The 18573-nt window shown below is 45.2% G+C and overlaps 1 protein-coding gene across 1 annotated transcript in view; it reads right to left on the reverse strand.

Annotated features, from left to right (window-relative positions):
* GALNT14 (polypeptide N-acetylgalactosaminyltransferase 14) overlaps positions 1–18573 on the reverse strand; it is a 192735-nt gene that overhangs the window by 16300 nt on the left and 157862 nt on the right. The window contains exons 9-12 of the mRNA XM_008175015.4: positions 16675–16778; positions 6856–6982; positions 4192–4284; positions 580–663 (exon numbers count right to left, since the gene is read on the reverse strand). Coding sequence (XP_008173237.1) covers positions 580–663; positions 4192–4284; positions 6856–6982; positions 16675–16778 — 408 coding nt within the window. The remainder of the gene's footprint in view (positions 1–579; positions 664–4191; positions 4285–6855; positions 6983–16674; positions 16779–18573) is intronic.

Raw genomic sequence — 18573 nt, forward strand, 5'->3', positions numbered from 1 at the left:
GTCAACAGAAGAATTCTTCCATCAACCTAGTGCGTTCTACACCAGGGATTAGGTCGGTTTATCTACGTCACTCCGGGACGTAGAGTTTTCACATCCTTGAGCAACGTAGCTGGATCGACTGAACGTTTTAGTATAGATCAAGCCTAACTCTCAGTCTTTTTCCCTCTCTGACTCCACATTCAATCACTCCCAGCCGGTTCCTGTATGCATCTCCAGAATCCTTTGCACCATTTCCCAAGATGGCTGATGGTAGCCATGGAGGGAATTGCTGCAATGGCTTCTGGGGCACTTCTGGTGCCTGTGGGGGAGCCAGTTGAAAGTAGCTAAGAAAACAACTTTAGCAGAAAACCTGAGACACAGTGAGATGAGCTCTGGCTCAGCAGCCCTCAGGCATCTGCTGTTGCCTACAGGCAGAGAACAACTTCCTGAAAAAAGGTTCTCAATGATGATTTCTGAGTTCTCCCCTCTCCCACAGAACCTGAAAGCACTGGTGAAAATGGAGATCCGTGACGTATCGGTCACATACCAATCACCTGGCGATGAATCTTTATGAAGAAGAATATAATAACTGGCCAATACCTAAGTTCTGGATAAACATTTTCCAGGTACCACTTGAAGGTCTGGCATTTCAAGCTCTTCCTCAGTTCCAGTCTGCTCTGGATGCTGTGGGGGAAAAACATGACGTAGTTATAACAATTGCAGTGAACACATAGATGTTACATACGGAGGCAAATCTGAGTCACGAAGATCAGATCCAAGTCACAAGGGAGGAAGAAAAGGTTTGTATATGTACCAAGCCAATAACATGCAGGACTGGGAGTCAAGAGACCTGGCTTCTATTCCTGACTCTGCCACTAATATGCCGTATAAATAAATATATGGAGATATACCTGTCTAATAGAACTGGAAGGGACCCTGAAAAGTCATTAAATCCAGCCCCCTGCCTTCACTAGCAGGACCAAGTACTGATTTATTGCCCCAGGATTGAACTCACAACCCTAGGTTTAGCAAGCCAATGCTCAAACCACTGAGCTATCCCTCCCCCAAATCATTTCATTTCTCTATACCTTGGTTTCCCTGTCTGTAATATGGAACTAATGATACTTCTCCACCTTTGTACAGTGCTTTGAGATTGAAGGACGAACAGGCTGCTATAAGAAGAAAATATTTAATATATGCTATTTAATGTACTAAATTAATATAGGAATTTTGAAATGAAATGAATATATATTTTATGCTAACAAAATAATAATAAAAAAAGTCCTAATTCAGCAAAACACTTCAATATGTGCTTAAATCCCTTTGAAGTCAGTAGGATTTAAGCACATGCTTAAGCACCTATTGAAGTCTGGGAGGCAGGTGGGCTCAAGCCTGCTTGTATCTGAATGCTCCTCCCCCAGCCTAAAGGGAGGAGCTACTGAACCCGGGATTCAAATGAAGACAGGGACAATTCCCCCCCCGCTCCCCCCGCTTAAGTACTTTGCTGAATCAAGGCCAAATTTACCAGCTGGGGGAGCATATTGTACAGAATGGCTGTTTCCTGGTTCCAGCCCACTACCTGGGCAGGCCATGCTCCCTTTTAACCGTCAAGCTGAGCAAGGGTCAAGCTAGCACATGTGGGCTGTTAGTAACTATGAAGCAGTAGGAAGCATCCCACATAGTTTGCTTTCCCCTTCCTAGAACCCTCTGTCCTCTCTGCAGTCCAGTTTTCCTAGTGTTTCAGAGCGTTTCCTTCCCTCCGTGCTGGTAGCAGAGAAGAGGATATGGCTGACTTTAAACAAGTCAGGCTGCACGGTATTTTAATAATCTAGATTCCCTGAAAATTGAAAAGCAGGAGAGAATTTGCTCCAACAATTCACCTTTGGACTGAGACCCTGCAGGCTCATTCTCAGCTTGAAAGGAGAATCTCTGGGAAAGCAAGGAGCATGTGAAACTAGGGGATTAGAATGCAAGGCTGGCTGTTATCTGAACTTAAGAGTTTGCTGCTTGTGAATACAGACCTTTTTTTAATAAGGAGGATTTCTGAGTAGCCACGATTATAAGGGAAAGAATCACAAATGTCCTGGTGGAGTATAAAGCAGTAATTCAGCTTCCATAAATCCACATCTGCCAAGACGGGGTCCAGAACATGCTGATTATTTTTCTTGCCTGCTGGTTTCACTTCTAAACTATAATGTTAAAGCCCATCTCTAGGACTAGAGGTACTTGAAGTCAAGAGCAGGAATCTGGCTCGGGGGGTGGGGGGAGGAATTCCCCAGCAAGAATTCAGTCCTCTCCTTGGCATCACCTAACAGCTTCTAAATAGGGCTGTCAAGTGATTAAAAAAATGAATCGCCCACTGTTAAACAATAATAGAATACCATTTATTTAAATATTTTTGGATGTTTTCTACATTTTCAAATATATTGATTACAATTACAACACAGAATACAAAGTGTACAGTACTCACTTTATATTGATTTTTGATTACAAATATTTGGACTGTAAAAAACAAAAGAAATAGTATTTTTCAATTCACCTAATACAAGTACTGTAGTGCAGTCTCTGTATCGTGAAAGTTGAACTTACAAATGTAGAATTATGTACAAAAAACCTGCATTCAAAAACAAAACAATGTAAAACTTTAGAACCTACAAGTCCAATCAGTCCTACTTCTTGTTCAGCCAATTGCTCAAATAAGTTTGTTTACATTTGCAGGAGATAATGCTGCCCTCTTCTTGTTTACAACGTCACCTGAAAGTGAGAACAGGCATTTGCATGGCACTGTCATAACCGGTGTCACAAGATATTTATGTACCAGATGCGCAAAAGATTCATATGTCCCTTCATGCTTCAACCACCATTCCAGAGGACATGCTCCCATGGTGATGACAGGTTTTGCTTGATAATGAACCAAAGCAGTGAGGACTGATGCATGTTCATTTTCATCATCTGAGTCAGATGCCAACTGCAGAAGGTTGATTTTCTTTTTGGTGGTTCGGGTTCTGTAGTTTCCACATCAGAGTGTTGCTCTTTTAAGACTTTTGAAAACACGCTCCACACCCCGTCCCAATCAGATTTTGGATGGCACTTCAGATTCTTAAACCTTGATTCCAGTGCTGTAGCTATCTTTAGAAATCTCACATTGGTACCTTCTTTGCATTTTGTCAAATCTGCAGTGAAAATGTTCCTAAAATGAACATGTGCTGGGTCATCATCCGAGACTGCTATAACATGAAATATATGGCAGAATGCGGGTAAAGCAGAATAAGAGACATACAATTTTCCCGAAGGAGTTCAGTCACTACGTAATTAATACATTCTTTTTTAAACAAGCATCATCAACATGGAATCACGCCCTCTGGAATGGTGGCCGAAGCATGAAGAGGCATATGAATGTTTAGCATATCTGGCACGTAAATACCTTGCAATGCTGGCTACAAAAGTGCCATGCAAATGCCTGTTCTCACTTTCAGGTGACAGTGTAAATAAGAAGTGGGCAGCATTATCCCCTGTAAATATAAACAAATTTGTTTCTCTTAGTGATTGGCTGAATAAGAAGTAGAACTGAGGGGACTTGTAGGCTCTAAAATTTTACATTATTTTGTTTTTGAGTGCAGTATTGTAACAAAAAAAAAAATCTACATTTGTAAATTGCACTTTCACGATAAAGAGATTGTACTACAGTACTTGTATGAGGTTAACTGAAAAATACTATATCTTTTGTTTATCTTTTTACAGTGCAAATATTTGTAATAAAAATAATATATAAAGTGAGAACTGTACACTTTGTATTCTGTGTTGTAATTGTAATCAATATATTTTAAAATGTAGAAAAACATCCAAAAATATTGAATACATTTAAATTGGTATTTTACTGATTAACAATGTGATTAAAACTGTAATTAATCACGATTAATTTTTTTAATTGCGATTATTTTTTATTTTAGCTAATTGCGTGAGTTAACTGCAATTAATTGACAGCCCTTCTAAACAAACTGGTTATATGCTTGGGAGCTGGGACTGTATCACCTTACATGTTAGCATCTACCTATTATTAGCACTTAATTATCTGTTACCACAGAAACTACATGGCAACATCTCCACAGCTGCATACAATGCCCCTGTATCATCATCTTGAACTTTTCATTGCATCAGGCTCACTTCACAGACCTCTTTGCACTTCAACTGGCCACCAGAATCACCACTTACTCTCCGTAAGGTCTCCCTTGTGCTGCAGGCCGGGCAGCGTAGTAGTATTGTTTGAACTCATCCATCCACACTTCGGCTGTGCGCTTGGTATTTCTAGAGGAGCAACAAAGGGCTGAGGTGAAAACCTATGAAGCGTATAAAGGGACTTCCAACATTCTATCAAGGGAGCCAGAAAAAAAAAAAACCTGCGGCGCGGCCAGAGGTGGCAAAGCAGGGAAAAAAAACCTGCAGGGCGGCCGGAGCAAAGGTGCAGGGGGACTCCCTGCACTGCAGACGAGCCCTGGCTAGCGGGGGTGGGGGGGTGGGGAGGGAGAGAGAGCGGGGGAGAGAGAGAAGGGGGACGGCCAGGGCTTCAGCGGGGAGCTCGCCACATGGCCCCAACCGCCGCGCCGTCTGCCGGGAGGGCCCCGCGCCGCTCCGGTCGGCGGGCAGGGAAGGACGCGGACTGCCCTGCCGGGCTTGCTACAGACCTGGCACCGGCAGGGGCAGACGGAGCGCGCAGCCCGCTTCCAGCAGGGCGCTCCCCTCCTCCTTGCCACCGCCCCCTACAGGGCGGCCGGATCGGCAAACAAAAAACAAAAAACAAAAAACCGGCCGTGCCGCCCTAGGATTGGGTGGAATGCCGCCCCGTAGAATCTGCCGCCCCAAGCACAAGCTTGCTTGGCTGGTGCCTGGAGCCGGCCCTGTTCCCTGTTTCTGTAATTGCTATACACAATCTAGGCGACAGCTTAGAAGGGGAGTTCCTCATCTTGGCTGGTGTAATAAGATCACTGGATGCTTTGCATCTGTTGTGCCTGGAAGCACAGCTAGTTCTCTTCACAGTAACATCCCAGACAGGCCTGCTTGGGGCTTGGTCTCACAGCCGGTGGGAGTCTCTAAAAGGCTGTATACAATTCAGCTGTTTTGGTTCTCAGGGTTGCCAGGCATGTCTACAGCAGGTACTGTAACATCATCTTGGGTTATTTTCCCAGAATTCCCCCTATGGTCAAGGGCATTCTGATCTGAGAGTTTGGTTTGGCCTATAATAGAAATGGGGGACAATGGCAAAGCTGCAATCTGGATTTGGAGCCAAAACTTCCCAAAGTTCAAGGGTGTCTGTACATGAGCTATCAGGTTGGGCTCCTCTCTTCTTGCATTCATTAAAGCTTCTCTTCTTTATTACAAACATTAGAGCCAGAACCTGTTTAAGTTCACCCTGTTCATCCCCAACAGGGACCAGTGTAAGTTTGTTCCCTATAGCACCTTATCAAATACTTTACCTATTCCAGGTTTAAATGACTCCAGTGATGGGGTTTTTGCCACTTCCTGTCCTTTAGTTTAAGGTCCAGACTTCTTGTAATTATTGAAGGCAAGGCCATTCCATCCATGATCAGCCTCAAAACTGGTTTCCTTTCTCCTTTATATTTACTAAACCTCTGTGTACACCGTTCCTTCACTGCTCCCTTCTTGAAGCTAGGTGATGTATTCATTTCTGGGCACCTATTTGTGAAGGCCCTTTCCTCACCCACTTTGCTGCATGCCAGAAAATCATACCTAACATGCTATAACTGAGATTGGAAATGAAAACATAACTGATTTGTAAGTCTCACCCTCTTCCAATGCCATTAGTCCACGATAAGCCTAAGTCAGATGTATAGTGGACACGTAAGAGGTGACCATGCCGCAGGCAACTGGGTATTCACATTTGTTGTTAATTATTCTTAGAACACAAAAAAGGGACTCACAAACACACAGCTTATCTGGGAAACTAACTGGTGATAAACACAACTCTTCTCATCTGTGGACAATGCTTTCCTTATTAACATATCAATGGACAGCCCTCAGCTTCGAAACTTGAAAGGGGAAAAAGCCCTTTTGACTCCATTGGCTCTTCTGCACTTTCTCCTTGGCTAACTATTTCCAACACCTTCCCAGACGGTGAATGGTGCCTTCACAGGGTAATAACTTGGCCATCTTGACTGTGCAATGGAGTGCTTAGTTTTGCCCACATCAGCGTGTGTTTGAAAGGTTTACAAGAACTGGGGTCTATTGGCCTCTAATCAGGCATCCCAAGTCCTGATCTGTCACCCAGCATCCTATATCTTAAGCAGCCAACCACAGTGGAGCCAGTCACTTCCAGCTGTCAGAATTCCAAGCATTCCTGAGGGTCTGCTCTGGAGGCAGCCTCAACTGGGGGGAGGGAATCTGACACACTGCTCTGACTTGGTCTCCATTATCGCGATGTTCTTGCATGCATTTGGCCCAGATTTTCTGGTCTGGAGGAGCTATCCTCAGCCCCAGGCCAGGATCAGTGGGGACAAGATAGCATTACAACACTTCTATGTTCCCCTGATTTCAGAACCGCTAGGTGCCAGCCTGGTGGCATCTGGGAATCAGCTAGGTGAAGAGGCATTCCCCACCACACCCCTGGTGCTAGGGGACAGGAAAGGTGGCACAGGAACTACTACCACTATGGTGAAGGAATCCCCTGCTCTGGGGAAATCTTGAGGGGCCCAAATGCACTAGGTTTATGTCAACAGTCTCCCAGCCCAAAACAGAAATGTTGACACGTCTAATCTTTCCCCCTTCATCCATTACTAATGTGGGCTGAGCTCTCCCAGTAACACCCAATTCCTTTTCACATCATTCAGCAGTACATGAAGAAGGCCAGAGCGCAATACCTACTTTATATAGGTGTTGGCGTTTCCCTCTGGAAAGACATAGGGGTGTTTCTTCCGGAACACATGTCCAACCCGGCTGCAGGGGATAATTTCCAGGCTCCCTCCACACATCCACACACGGAAGGAGATTTCTGCAAGAGAATCAGCTTCAACCTTTTATTTCCTGACTCCCAGAGCAGGGTGGATCCTGGTTTTCTCTCTCACTTCACCCTCTGCCACATCAAATGCAGGTAAATCCATTATTGGAGGGGCTTTCCTAGGCTCAGCATTCTTAAAAGTGCATTTCAAAGCTACTTACTCTCTGTTTGAAGTTAGCCCACTTGAAACCAGCCTATAGCACAGCGGGAAGAGCTAGACTGTAAGACATGCAGCACAGCTTACATCACAGAAGCATCTTGCTGTTTGTTCCTCTTGTAATTACTTCAGCACTGCATAATTCAGAGCCACATCCCTCCACGGGGGCTCACCAAGAAAGGGTATGAAGTCAGTTTGTTAATTATTGTAACATGCCTTTAGAAGGCCCACATTTTTATGAATCAGGGCCTGATCCTGAACTGAGCTGATCATGAAAGGTCCTGAGCACCCTTCAGCTCCCACTGGACTCAACGGGAGCTGAGGGTGTTTGATGTATCCCAGGAAGTGCTCAGCATCTTGTATGATGGGGCCCTTGGTGCCTGTGCTGCATGCACACGTACAACAAGGTCACTCAAACACACATTTGCCCGCGCAACTCCGTGCAGGATCAGCCTGGAAAACAGAGCTACTGGTGTCAGGAAATTTAGTCCAAATTGCCCACAGCCAGTTTCTGAATGTCTGGGTGGGCCTTTTTGGAAGCATTTATACGCCCAGTGGATCAGTGATTCAATACTGGAGTAACTGGGTGAAATTCTATGGCTGTGTTATGCAGGAGATGAGACTAGATGATCTTATGATCCCTTCTGACTTTAAAATCTATAAATCTGACACCTCATTGCCAGATCATCACCTTTAGACAGAATAGGGATTCGCACACCCCTTGGGAAACAGCAAGAAAATAAGAAGAAACCAGTTTCACAGTTTCTTGTATCCTGGGTGATGATGGTGATTTTTGAAATTGTAGTGCAATATTAAGCACTCATCAAGCTTTACAAACATTGACTCGCTCCTCCCCTGGAAGACTGGAAAGTACTGTTTCCCCTGTTTTACTGTTGAATGACAGAAATGGGGCATGAAAGACGCCCATTAGATCATCCAGTCCATTGCCCTGTCTATGCAGGATTGTTCCTTACACTCCATTTTGCAGTGTTAGCACAATGGTGCTGCTCAGTGGCTACTTCAATACAAATAACAACCAATAACAACGGGGCAGATTTTTAAGGCACAGGTGGTGATTACGTGCCTAACTCCCATAGAGTCAGTGGGAGTTCGGCCCCTATCTGCCATTTGTACCTTTGAAATGTCCCTCAACTGGCCTAGTTTAAAAAGTCCTAAGAGACGACTCTTCCACCTCTTCGCTTAGGAGATTATTCCTCAGATTAATCCATCTCACTGTCAGGAGGTCTGACCTGACATTCAGCTTTCTTAATTCCACCCCATTACTCTCAGTTACACTTCATGCATCACTCTAATGGTTCTTCGCTCTCCCTGTGAACACCCTGCAAGTATATGTGGAGGGTTATGTCCCCACTTTTGTCACAGGGTGATCAAGCTCTCAAAACAATCTTTGGCTCTTAACATTTTCCCTGATAATTTCTGCTGCTCTCCTCAGAATGCTCAGTTCGTTAATATCAGTTTGTTGGCGAAGCACTGGAATGGGTTACCTAGGGAGGTGGTGGAATCTCCTTCCTTAGAGGTTTTTAAGGTCAGGCTTGACAAAGCCTTGGCTGGGATGATTTAGTTGAGGATTGGTCCTGCTTTGAGCAGGGGGTTAGACTAGATGACCTCCTGAGGTCCCTTCCAACCCTGATATTCTAGGATTCTTTGATCTGATGAGGGAAACTGAGGCACAGAGGTTAGGTGACTTCTCCAAGGCCACATAGAAAGTCCGTGACAGAGCCAGCACCAGATCTCGAGATGTCCCTGGGTCTCAGACCATCAGACAAGGCTTTCCCTCTTTCTCTCCATTTGAGGGTTGAGCTCCCTAATAGGGAGGGACTCCTCCTGTATGCCCTCTCACTTGGCATTGGGATGGTTACTGTACAATTTTTGTTCTAATTCATGGAAATGTATCAATCACTCAACTTTTGTAAAAGGTATTTTTTAATATATAAAACTCAAATTTGGCGGGCAAAATTGGGTGAGTATCCCTTTAAGTACGGTGATAATATTATCAGGTAGGGCAAAACAGCCAGTCATGATCATAGCACTCATGTGACAGCAATGAGCCGCATATGAACTGCTTTGGGGGTTGTCCAGACACAGCTGTTCCCAGCCCTCACCACACACCGCAGCTTCTCTCTGGGAAAACACAGGAGAAACTAAACTAGCTGCAAAGCCGTCTTGACTTTGGGATGCTTGACATCTGGATCCAAATTTCATGGCTTGAGCCCATCTCTAACGACAAGGCCCCAGCAGGAGGTGCTGCCATAGGTTGGAAGAGGAAGCACAGCAGGCGGAACAGATGCGAGTGCCTCCTTTCAGAGGTCCCCTCCCTGCTGCCACTCCCCCCACCCCTTTCCCTTTTGCTGCGGCATTTATTGAGGAGAAAGTGCCAGCGAGGAGCGGAGCCTCACAACTCGCCCAAGGCGGGTATTAATGGGCCAATAAAACGTGCCCTTGTGCCATGTCTTAGTGCTATATTGGGAGCCACCTTCATCGCAAGAGAAAGGAAATGAGATCAGTGAGGGGTTTGGAGGCTCTAAGCTGTTACATTCAGCTCTCTTCACATCCGAGTGCTGTTCTTCATTTACCTCTGTGTCGCGTGCTGAGTATCGCTGCAATCGAAAGGGGGCACTGATGAATGCAGTTAGCCCAAGCAGCTGCACCATTCATCCCTCTTCCCTCCCCTTTCTGTTCAGCCCGCCACGGACTATGGTTCTCTGAAGGGTTTAGTGAGAAGGGGGCTGTATATTTCAACTCCCTGCTTGCTTGTGTCTTCAGGCACAATGAAGAGGAAGGACAATGTCATTTCAAAGCACTGAAAGCATAGTACTCATGCTGCAGGAGACGCTCTGTAAGCAAAGAATCAACTTCCAAACATCTAGGAGCCTTGCAGATACCGGGCCTAATCCCAGCAGGGGCAATTCAAAGCCTTCATTTCTTCCCAGCTTACTGGGTATGGAAATAATACTTGGCGTTATCTATATCTCCTTCCCTCCAAGGATCTGAGAGTGCTACTGTAATAAGTAATGCTCACAACCCGCCCGAGGGAGGTGGTTTTATGCTCATTTAACAGATGGGGAAACTGAGGCACTGCAAGGTTAAAGCATGTATCCAAGTCACACAGAGCCAGGAATAGAAGCCAGATGCCCTGGTACCTAGATCTGTCCCTAAACCTAAAAAACATTTCTGGAGTTTAAAGCCAATCCCTGGTGTATTGTTATTTTTGCCTCTGTTACTACTAAAATCCATCCATGTTCTGTTAAACACGTTTCAGGAAGCTGGTGTGTAACAGAAAGTGTCAGACTCTAAAGTATCTCCAGCTCAGCCACACAGGGCTCTGTCCTGACAGGGGAACACTCTTCTGTTTGTACCACGACTCCCTCCTATTTTTACTGTCACCGTTTGCCACCCTCTTGACGCAGCTACAACTCTGCACACCTGAGTTACATGGCACATGGAACCAAGGCCTGACAAGGGGAACTGCAATGTCTGCAGAGTGGGAAAGACGGCAGACAAAAGGAGATAGCAAAGCAGAGGGTGGACTGGGTGGTGGAAGGGATTGCTAATGGGCTACCAAGCCGTTCTTTGCTAGGTCTCCAGCCTGAATCCATTCAGGGTTGGTACTCAATGGACGTTACCACTATCCAAAGGATGTTCAGTGGTCTACATGAAATAAGTCTCACTGTAATACTACCAGTTAAGTGTCCACATCCCATTTAGCATCTCTGCTGGCACTCTCGGCACAGAAAGCGAATGGCCAGGGGGACTAACCACCCCTGCCACAGTCCTAGCCATGGTCCCTGCAGGTCAGGTTTGAGGTATGCTGGAGTGGGATGAAGCAACTTCAATCTGCAGGCTGACGCTCGGCAGCTTGGCACCAGCTGCGGTACATTCACTGACAAAGAGCTCAAGATGAAGTTTCAAACCAGTTTGGGCATTGACAACATCCCCAAAGCCCTCCCTCTAATCTGAATGCAGATTCCAACTTGCTTTTGTTTTCGATAGAGTCTGGCAGTCCCCTCTGGCTGGCAATCGCACTGCCATAAAGCAGTGGAGCTCAGTTGTTAATGTTGGGGGGAAAAAAACAAAAACAAAAAACCCCCGCTGCAGTGCTACATCGGATTCCCAGTGGCCTATCTAATTAGGAAGAAGAGTAAATCACCAAAGGGCTGAAATGTATTTCACTGCAAATATAATGAAAGGAACAATCAGTCATTCCAGTCCTGCAGAATGCACCACAAGATCCTGATTTCCCAGTCACTTACCCTGAAGCCAATGGAGTTGCTCTGGCGCAAGTGAGATCAAAATCCGGCCCCATGAGTGCTTGGCACAGGGGAGATTCTGCTCTGTCACAGCTGGAAGGTGAGCAGCTCTGTGACTAGGACACTGAGGGGCATATTCTGACCTCCCTCAGTGGGGCTGTGCCAAGGTGAGAGCAGGAGCTAACCTCACGTAGCTTGAGGCACAAGTACACTGCTTTGCTGTCACTATGTTAACTTCTTTGGTCCATTTTGTGTCATATTGCTTTCCTTTTTACACACAAACTGTCGTCCTGCTTCTCAGCTACCTTGTGTCAGAGTGCTCCCAGCTCGCTGAACGAGCAGTCATTGCCTGTTACGAAGGGTCAGTTACATCATCGTTGCCGCAGGGAGAAGCCAACTTTCCCTCTCTGGGCCAGGGAGACTCACTGTGGTCCAGGTGGGGTTTCCACCCTGTCTACCCTCAGGAACTCTGCTGGTGGAGGATACCAAAGAGATGATTATTGCTGCTATTACACCAGTGCCCAGAAGCTGCAACCAAGATCAAGGCCCCTGTGTGCTAGGACCTGTATATACACACAGTCAGAGACATTCTCTGCCTCAAAGAGCTTACAGGAGGCCCAGCGAGATGAAGTGGCTTGTAATCCAAGGTCACGCTGCGGGTTGTGGTAGAATTGGGAACCAAACCCAGGTCTCCTGCCAGTCCAGGGCCTTCCAAAAAGAGTGTCTCCTCCAGCCTCCATAATCATAATCCAGGCTTGGCCAATGTCACTCGTTTTTGCACTTCATGGGACCCCTACAACTCTTGACTAGCTTATTCTACCAATGGGATGGGCAAGCCCCATGGCTAGCAAAACTTGGGTCTATTACAGTTTGAAGCTTGGTTAAATGCTGCCTGGGACTCCATGACCATGGCTGCTCTCTGATACTGGGAAGGTAAGAACACTACATGATCAGGGCCAGCCTCAAAGGGAACTTCGTTAATAATGAAAACAGCCAGCGACATAACATAGGTTAGAACAATGTATAAGGGGTATAAACCCTCATGCTTCAGGGTGTAAGCCAACTTTCAACTGACGGGTTAGAAAGCAACTTCTCCTATGGGCAGGCTATTCTATAACTGTCCATTTTGGTCCCTTCCTGGAATGAGGATACCGGACTAGATGGAACCACACGTCTGATCCAGCATGGCACGTCCTACATTTATGCTTAGTTTTCTTTGCAAAGCCATGTTTTAGACGATTAATCCAAGAGGGAGAAAAAGGCTCACTGCGGCTTTTTGTGATGAATTTCTTCAGACAGCAGTGCAAACAAGAGCAGATGCTGCAGGTCAGACCACTGGCAAGAAATTCTCTCTCACGCACACACTTTACATGGCGAGAAAGAAATAAAATACTTTAGAGAAATAGTGTATGGAAGACAACAATAGCACTAGACAATGGATGGGATTATTGTAAAACACGAGCATCTGTTCCTATGGATCCCTGACAGCGTTGCTACATCTGTTAAGACAGGATTTTTTTTCGTTGCTAGCCACAGTCCCCAGAGGTGCTGAAGTATTAAAACCAGCTTAAGATCTGTCTCCCTATCATCAAGTGCCTCATTCTTCTTTCACGACTGCAAGCCTACCCGATCCGATCTGCAGCATCGTTACAGCTGCAAACAGAAACAAGCCCAGCCTGATCTATCTGTCTGACATGGTGAACAGGGACAGTATATCACCTATTTAACCTCTCCATCGAGGCTCAGAGCTAGGAGCTCCCCAACGGACAGGTGTGAACACAGAAGGCAGAGGTGGATTTAGATGACTAGAAGCACAGGGCCCCAAATCCACTTGCCATCGAACTATATAGGGGAGGTGTGCTCAACCTTTTCCATGCTGGGACCTCTCTTCCATCTAGCCAAAGTCTAGCTGGGAACCTCTCTCCGATTTAGCAGTATAGGCATGGTAGGGTTGTCACAGCCTTCTGATGATTATTTTTTCATAGATTCATAGATTCCAAGGCCAGAAGGGACCACTGTGATCGTCTAGTCTGACCTCCTGTATGACACAGGCCATAGAACTTCCCCGAAATAATTCCTAGAGCAGAGCTTTTAGACAAACATCCCATCTTGATTCAAAAGCTGGCAGTGATGGAGAATCCACCATGATGTTCAGTAAATTGTTCCATTGATTAGTTTAAAAGAGTACCTCTTATTTCCAGTTTGAATTGGTCTAGCTTCAACTTCCAGCCATTGGCTGACATTTTACATTTCTCTGCTAGGCTGAGGAGCCCATTATTAAACATTTGTGCCCCATGTAGACACCGATAGCCTGTAATAAAGCAACCCCTTACCTTTTCTTTCTTAAGGTAAATAGATTGAGATTCTTGACTCTATCACTATACAGCATGTTTTCTACTCCTTTAATCATTCTTGTGGCTCTTCTTTGAGCCCTCTCCAATTTATTAACATCCTTTTTGAATCGTGGACACAGAACTGGACACAGTATTCCTGCAGCGGTCACACCAATGCCAAATACAGAGGTAAAATAACCTCTCTGCTCCTACTCAAGATTCCCATTTATGCATCCCAGGATCGCTGTTTTGGCCACGGCATCGCACTGGGAGCTCATGTTCAGCTGAATCTCCACCATGACCCCTTAATCTTTTTCAGAGTCACTACTTCCCAGGATAGAGTCCCCCATCCTGTAAGTATGGCCTAAAATCTTTGTTCCTAGATATACAGATTTACATTTAGCTCTATTAGAAACACACATTGTTTGCTTGCACCCAGTTTCCCAAGTGATCCAGATCACTATGAATCAATGACCTGTCCTCTTTGATTTTACCACTATCTCAATTTTTGTGTCATTGGCAAACTTTATCAGTCATGATTTAATGTCTTTTTCCAGATCATTAATAAAAATGTTAAATAGTGCTAGAAAAGAACTGATCCTTGTGGGACCTCACTAGAATAATGATTCCCCATTTACAATTATATTTTGAGACCTATCAGTTAGCCAGTTTTTAATCCATTTAATGTGTGCCATGTTAATTTTTTATTGTTCTAGATTTTTAAATCAAAATGTTGTGCAGTATCAAGTCAGTTACATCAACACTATTACCACTTTTATCAACAAAACTTGTAATCTCATTAAAAAAAAGATACCGATTTAGTTTGACAGGATCCATTTTCCATAAACCCACATTGATTTGAATTAATTATATTACCCTCCTTTAATTCTTTTAATTCTATTAATTAAGTCCTGTATCAGTTGCTTTATTATCTTGCCTGGGATGACTAACAGGCTTATAATTACCCAGGTCATCCCATTTACTCTTTTAAAAAATTGGCACAATGTTAGCTTTCTTTCAGTCTTCTAAAACTTTCACATTGCTCCAAGAGTTCTTGAAAATCAACATTAACAATCCAGCAAGCTTCTCAGCTAGCTCTTTTAAAGCTCTTGAATAGAAATTAACTGGACTGATGATTTGCAAATGTCTAATTTTAGTAGCTGCTGTTAACATTCTCCAGAGACACTAATGGAATGGAAAGTGTGTGATCATCACTATATGATGAAACTATATCATCTGTTTTGCCTCAAATACAGAACAGAAATAGTTATTGAATGATTCTGCCTTTTCTGCATTATTATTGATAATTCTATCATTTCCATCTATTAGTGGACCAATACCATTGCCAGGATTCTTTTTGTTCTTAATATATTTAAAAATATCTCCTTATTGTCCTTAACTCCACTGGCCATATATGCCTCCTTGTACCCCTTGGCTTCCCTTATCAATTTTCTACAATGCTGAACTTCTGATTTATATTAATTACTATCAACTTCCCCTTTCTTCAATTTGTTATATATTATTATTTTATTTTTTTACAGATGCCTTCACTTCTCCTCTAAACCAGTTTGGTCTTTTAACCAGTAAAACCTTCTTCCTTGATTGTGGCTTTTGGGGCCTCTAGTAAGGTGTTCTTAAATGATTCCAAATTATCATTCACATTTTTCTGATAAATTCTTCATCCCAGCTGATTTGGCTCATAATTGTTTTCAGCTTTGTGAAACTGCCTCATTAAAGCACTCTATATATATTACTGATCTGCACTTTATGCTGCTTGCACATTATAAATGTTATCAAGTCATGATCACTTGTACCTAAGCTGTTTGCAACACCCCTCACCCCCCCCCCTTCGAGAATGCCTGAGCTACTATTTCAGGCACACTGCAAATTCAGGCAGGTATTGATGCGTTCATTCACATTTTCAAGATTATGTCACATGCATCCGACGAAGTGGGCATTCACCCACGAAAGCTTATGCTCCAATACATCTGTTAGTCTTAAAGGTGCCACAGGACTCTCTTGCTTTTTACAGATCTAGACTAACACGGCTACCCCTCTGATACTTAAGATTATGTCTGAACGTAAGAGCTAGAAACGTAGTTGGATGTTTTATAGAAAAAAGTAAGAATGGGAGATTACTAGCAGTTCCCCAGTAACATGTTCACAATCACCAGGTTGAGAATCTTTGGTTTAGCGTATTTAGCAACATTGTATCTATCACCATGGAGGAGATGGACTACTATAGACCAATAATGGCAGCCCTTTCAGTGTTGGAACACTTTGAGACATTGAAAGGCTTCCATACTTGCCCAGTATACAGATGAAAATAACTAGGGAAACCATTCAGAACATTTGGAGTGAACCCAGCATTAGTCAGACACTACTTGAGAGCATGGGTGGCACGTGGGAAACACCCCCCCGTCCCCGTTCAGGGAAGCTAGCCCCAGGCCCTACCCCTTCCACTCGAGGCCCCGCCTCTATCTTGCCCCTTCTGCCCTCTTCCCCCACCAGAATCCCCCAGCACAGCCAGGGGAGTCCCACCCCAACTCTGGAGCGCCGGCCCGCCCCAGCCCCAGGCGGCCCCAGCCCTGGAACACCAGCCGGCCCCAGCCCAGCCAGCTGGTCCGAGCACCTGCCCCAGATGCCCCAAGTCCTAGGCCACCAGCCAGCTTGCCCTAGCCCCAGCCCATTTTGGGGGAGAGGCTGAGCAAGGGCGGGAAGAGGAGCTGCCTGGTCTGGGGCCACGGAGGAAGACTGGGATGCAGAAGGGGGCCTCAGGATGGAGCATGGGTGGGCCATGCCTGGCTGTTTCGGGAGGCTTAGCCTCCCCTGGCCCATGAAACCCGCCGGCCATACTTGAGAGGAAGACCCAGCCCCATCTCTTAGGAGGTTGAAGATCCACATGTCCCTGCAACAACAGAGACTCACCAAAGTTCTCCCCACCCCAGATATCCATGGCAGTGTCGTACTTCCCCAGGTGGTTGAACCAGGCTTTGTCGATCACAAAGAGCCCCCCTGCAATGATCGGAGTCCTGCAGAAATACAAAGGGAAGAGGGGACAAGCTCTTACTCAAACATTGGAGCAGAACCCGAGATGCACAATAAGCCACCTCCTTTCTCTCCCTATTCTGCTCTCAGATGGATATATCTGTGAATCTTCCTATTACCTCGAAACAAGGACACACGTCTCAACATGGCAGAGCCATTTAACTCATTAGCTTGGTATTTTTCTGTCAATCATAAACTGCCTGGCTCTTAAAATCAGGCTAATGCACCCATTAGCTCAACTCCTACAAGCCCAGAGTTCACAGCCCTAATTGTAGGCTTCAGAACCAAAAATGCACTTAGCACTTGGAGATTATTTACATGACATGACCTAAACGGCCTTTGTGACGTATCTTATTAGGAGCACCATTGCAACAGGGAGAGGAAACCTCTGCCTATTCAACAGGGGATTTTTAAAAGCCATCACTGTGAGTTTGATCCAGGGTTTCTCAAACTGGGGGTCCCAACCCAAAAGGGGGTCACAAGACTATTGTAGGGGAGGTTGCAAGAGCAGCGGCTGCTGGCTGGGTGCCCAGCTATGAAGGCACCACCACCATCACCAGCGCAGAAGTAAGGGTGGAGTGGGGGAGGGGGGTAGTTTGTCCATTTTAGGGGGGGGGGGGTCGTCACAGTTTGAAATATTTTCAAAGGGGGTCCCAGCAAGAAAAGTTTGAGAACCCCTGGTTTGATTTGTATTTCAAAACAGGGCTACTTTTTGCCTTCCAGATTAGCTGAGGGTATCAAAAAGAAGTCATGTGGAGGGGTTGGAGAGAGAGAGGAAAATCATTTTAGGAGTACCACCCATTTGATGGGGCAGGCCCCATTTCTACGAGCCTGTGCCAAGTCCTGCAAACATGTACTATTAAGATGGATTTGTCTCAGGTCTCATGGTCTTGCTGCACCACGAGGGGGAGCCAATTGTTTTTGCAAGGCAGGACTATCACAGAAATGAGATGGGGCATGGGGAGATGAACATGAGCTCGTTACAAGATCCAGGGTAAGAAGTAACAAGATTTGGTTCCCCATGGTGTGTGTCCTCTGCATCATTTCTGGACCTCTGAGCTTTCACTACCACATTCCTTATTCCACGCTGCACATCACAACAACAATACTTCTATTCAAGGACCGGACAAAATCATACCTCAGCCAGCAACAAGGGGTGATAATGAGTAAGGTGAGGCACTCCCTCCAGCCCAAGGGATGAGGACAGATTTTTTCTCTTCCTGATTTGATTAATTCTCCTGAGATTCATCACTCACTTCCTATTACCTTCAGACTTGCTGTCCACCCCTTAGGCAGCTTAGAAGGGCAAGGCTGGTTGGGAAGGCGTGATCTGGATCACCTGCTTTCATCAAGGGTTTCACCCTTTTTCAAGGATTCCTCTTGTTTTTGGGTAAAATATGAGTTGTGAAAAGTGAAGTAAGAGTCTTTGTTGAGGGGAGAAGGCTGGATGAACTAGGAGCCTTCGCCTATTTTTACTTAGCCTTTTGGGGAGGAGGGAAACATGTGGAGCCCTTAAGCCCTTCCTTATTACAATAATAATAATAATTGTGACCCTGTGTTGTAAAACCCAAAGTAAACTGGAACTCAGGACAGATCCATCACACTCAGGACTGTTATGGGACGGGTGGCAGTACCTATCCATCTCCTCCATGGTGGCCATATATGTTAAACCAGGTCCCTAATTAGGTACTTAGATTTCCTTCTGGACCAGCTAAATAGAACCATGTGCTGTATCTACAGAATTGGGCAATATCTCCAGTCAGGGTCATATTCACAGCT

Source organism: Chrysemys picta, chromosome 3 (genome assembly GCF_011386835.1).
Source record: "Chrysemys picta bellii isolate R12L10 chromosome 3, ASM1138683v2, whole genome shotgun sequence".
NCBI lineage: Eukaryota > Metazoa > Chordata > Testudines > Emydidae > Chrysemys > Chrysemys picta.